The 3,968-nt window shown below is 45.3% G+C and overlaps 1 protein-coding gene across 1 annotated transcript; it reads left to right on the forward strand.

Moving 5' to 3' along the window:
* The first annotated feature begins 1,616 nt into the window (after positions 1-1,616).
* TMEM217 (transmembrane protein 217) lies at positions 1,617-3,570 on the forward strand. Its single transcript, XM_015449466.4, has one exon. The coding sequence runs from the start codon at positions 1,990-1,992 to the stop codon at positions 2,626-2,628; it is 639 nt and encodes a 212-aa protein (XP_015304952.2). The 5' UTR covers positions 1,617-1,989; the 3' UTR covers positions 2,629-3,570.
* The last annotated feature ends 398 nt before the right edge of the window (positions 3,571-3,968 follow it).

A 3,968-nucleotide genomic window follows, 5' to 3' on the forward strand; every position in this document is an offset into this window, starting at 1 on the left:
ATTCACCTTTCCCCAAATCGTAGGCCTCTGGGGATGCTCACAACTAATACAGGAAAGACTCCTCACCTTGGTGGACCCTGAGCTTTGATTTCATTCTTCTTTACCCTGCATTGCTGTCATAATGAAATCCAAGTTTGCCTAGATTGGCAAATAACCTCAGAGCAAAATTTACTTCCTTCCACTTGGGCAGCACTTCTATACTTTATATTTTTAAACTATTTTATCCAGCATTTTAAGTTGCTTTTTAGCAACATGTCAGCCCAAATAACCAACCAGTCAGAAGTCCCTCTACTTTATTTCCTGTTTCATTGACTTATGCTTTTCTATTTATTTTCTTCCTCCTACTTTTGTATTGTTGTTATTTTCCCTCTAACTTCTTGAGTTGAATACTTAGCTCATTATTGCATTTTCTTTTCTATTATAAGGCTAGTCTACCTTAAGGCTCTAAATTTCCCTTACAGTATACATCTTTCATTGTAATCCATATTTTGATATGTAGTAGAGAAGCGATTGCCCGAAGCCAGTTGGCGTCCACCTGTTTTTATCATCTCCACCCAACAGGGTTCTTGTGCTGCCCTGGTTATATTCTGAAACATCTGCACTCAGGTCTGAACGAGTACAGGCAATTTTCACCATCTGGGCAGCAATGGTAGCCCAAGGCAATGCTAGGAGAATTAACAGCATAATTTTTTTTCTTTTTTCTTTTTTTTATATTTTTGAGACGGAGTCTCGCTCTGTGGCCCAGGCTGAAGTGCAGTGGCGCGATCTCAGCTCACTGCAAGCTCCGCCTCCTGGGTTCATGCCATTCTCCTGCCTCAGCCTCCGAGTAGCTGGGACTACAGGCGCGCACCACCACGCCCAGCTAATTTTTTGCATTTTTAGTAGAGACGGGGTTTCACCGTGTTAGCCAGGATGGTCTCAATCTCCTGACCTCGTGATCTGCCCGCCTCGGCCTCCCAAAGTGCTGGGATTACAGGCGTAAGCCACCACACCCAGCTTCTTTTTTTGATACAGGGTCTTGCTCTGTCACCCAGGCTGGAGTGCAGTGGCACGATCTCAGCTCACTGCAGCCTTGACTTCCTGGGCTCAAGTGATCCTCCTACCTCAGCCTCCCAAGTAGCTAAAACTATAGGCATGCACCATCACACCTGACTAATTTTTGTAGAGATGGGGTTTTACCATGTTTTCCAGGCTGGTCTTGAACTGCTGGACTCAAGCAGTCTTCACACCTCAGCCTCCCAAAGTGCTGGGATTACAGGCATGAGCCACTGTGCCTAGCTAAGAGCATAATTTAAGCCATCTTTTTCTAACTCAGCTTTTTCCAACACTGGCTACCTATGAAAATTAGTAGGAAGTTTGAAAAATACTGCTGCCTGGGTCCCAACAAGAGAATGTTGTGATTGGTCTGGGGTGGGGCCTGGACTTGAGTACTTTTGGTGATTCTAAGGTGAATCCAGGGTTGAGAACCACTGCTGTAATTTTTTTTTTTTTTTTTTTTTTGAGACGGAGTCTTGCTCTGTCGCCCAAGCTGGAGTGCAGTGGCGCGATCTCGGCTCACTGCAAGTCCGCCTCCCGGGTTCACGCCATTCTCTTGCCTCAGCCTCCTGAGTAGCTGGAACTACAGGCGCCCGCCACCGCGCCCAGCTAATTTTTTGTATTTTTAGTAGAGACGGGGTTTCACCGTGTTAGCCAGGATGGTCTCGATCTCCTGACCTCGTGATCCGCCCGTCTCGGCCTCCCAAAGTGCTGGGATTACAGGCGTGAGCCACCGCGCCCGGCCCCACTGCTGTAATTTTATTTGGTCATTGCCACCGACTTGACTGAATCCTCTCTCTTCCCCACCCCCAATCCATTTTAAACAGCCTCTGTCTTCCCAAGACTATAGTTTCTTGGTTTTCATATTGCTGTCTATGTTTCTCCAAGGTGGACTGGGAAAGGAGGCAGAACCCTGGTAATTTACCATGTTGGCAGGAACTAGAATTCCCCCTCATGTTGTCTGTCTTCACAGGAGGTCTCGGCGTGAAACAGCAGCAGTGGTGTGGGATGACTGCCAAAATGGGCACCGTGTTGGCAGGGGTCTTCACCATCATGGCCGTACACATGTATCTCATCTTTGAACATAGTCACCTAGGGCATGGCAATTGCAGTGAGATCGCACTAAAGTACGAGAGTGCAAGTGGCATCATAAATGACTTCATCATCTGCTGGAGTTTTAAAATCGTCCTCTTCCTCTCTTTCATCACCATCCTCATCAGCTGCTTCCTCCTGTACTCAGTGTATGCCCAGATCTTCAGGGGCCTGGTCATCTACGTTGCCTGGATTTTTTTCTATGAAACCGTAAACGTCGTAATACAAATCCTCACCAATGACGACTTCAGCGTTACAGAGGTCAGAATCATGCGCTGGTTTGGCTTGGTGTCTCGTACCATCATGCACTGTTTCTGGATGTTCTTTGTCATCACCTATGCCCACATAACCTACAAAAACCAGAGCCAGGGCAATATAGTTTCCTACAAGAGACGAATTTCTACAGCGGAGGCTCTCCACAGCAGAAATAAAAGATTATCAGTTTTGGGTGGGCTCAGTGGCTCATACCTGGAATCCCAGCGCTTTGGAAGGCAGAGGTAGGTGGATCGCCTGAGGTCAGGAGTTCAAGACCAGCCTGGCCAATATGGCAAAACCCCGTCTCTACTTTAAAAAGTAGAAAATTATCCAGGTGTGGCAGCACACGCCTGTAATCCCAGCTACTTGGGAGGCTGAGACTGGAGAATCACTTGACCTGGGAGGTGGAGGTTGCAGTGAGCCGAGATCACACCACTGCACTTCAGCCTGGGTGACAGAGCAAGACTCTGTCTAAAAAAAAAAAAAAATTAGCAGCTTTATTCACCACTATAAGCAATCATGTTGGCCCTTTTCTTTCCCCTGAGAGGTAGGTATCTCAGGTTCCTGGCGTAGTTCTATTTCCTTTTCTTCCCCCTACTTTTGCTTAGCAGTTCCGCAAGTAGAAACCCTACTGCCACTCTTTCAGGAGAACATGGAGAGAAAATGTGATTATAATCACAACTTGAACATCCTGCTCATTGAGGGTATTTAGTTAAAGGATATTGTGATTTATCAAACCTTCTTCTGTGAACTCCACCTTTCTACCACCTGATGGGTCAAAATGAACGGAATAAGATGAAGCTGAATTGCAGTATGGCAATCCTTTTTTCTTGGCATCTTCATTAGCCTTCAACCCACAGCTCTTTAACCCTGGGATAAGCAAATCTGTATTTATACCTCAGATTTTTGTAGCACAAAGGATGTTGTTGGTCCTGGGGTGGGTTTGTGCTATGATTTCCCCACTATTCTTCTGTTTTTTTCCAGATAAGAAAAATAATAAAAATAGAGAAAATTCGTCTGTCTTGAATTTCCCCACCCTTCCCAAATTTGTCAAGGAGTGTGAAAGGCACTTCCTTAATCAAAAGATATATGTTAAACATATTTCTGTATCTGTCGCTGTGCTGTACTCTGTAGTGTGAACACTGTACTGAACATTGTGTATACACCATATACAAAAATGTATAAGATATGAATGACTATGAGAATTTTGTAGTTTAGTGGAAGAAAGTAAATTATTGTTTATGAATCAATTAGCCAATCATATAAGACAGTATATGATTACATACTATCACAAATAAACAGATATCACTTTGCATTCAGGTTCAGAGACTGTCCAAAGCACGTTTTTTATTTTTGAGACCGAGTCTCGCTCTGTAGCCCAGGCTGGAGTGCAATGGTGCGACGTCGGCTCAGTGCAACCCCTGCCTCCTGGGTTTAAGCGATTCTCCAGCTTCAGCCTCCCGAGTAGCTGGGATTACTGGCACAGGCCACCACGCCCAGCTAATTTTTGTATTTTTAGTAGAGGCGGGGTTTCACCATGTTGGTCAGGCTGGTCTTGAACTCCTGACCTTAGATGATCCACCTGC

The sequence above is a fragment of the Macaca fascicularis genome, chromosome 4 (assembly GCF_037993035.2).
Source record: "Macaca fascicularis isolate 582-1 chromosome 4, T2T-MFA8v1.1".
NCBI lineage: Eukaryota > Metazoa > Chordata > Mammalia > Primates > Cercopithecidae > Macaca > Macaca fascicularis.

Coding starts and splice junctions, on each gene's coding strand:
- TMEM217 (XM_015449466.4), top strand. CDS start 1,990: ATGTTGTCTGTCTTCACAGGAGGTCTCGGCGTGAAACAGCAGCAGTGG.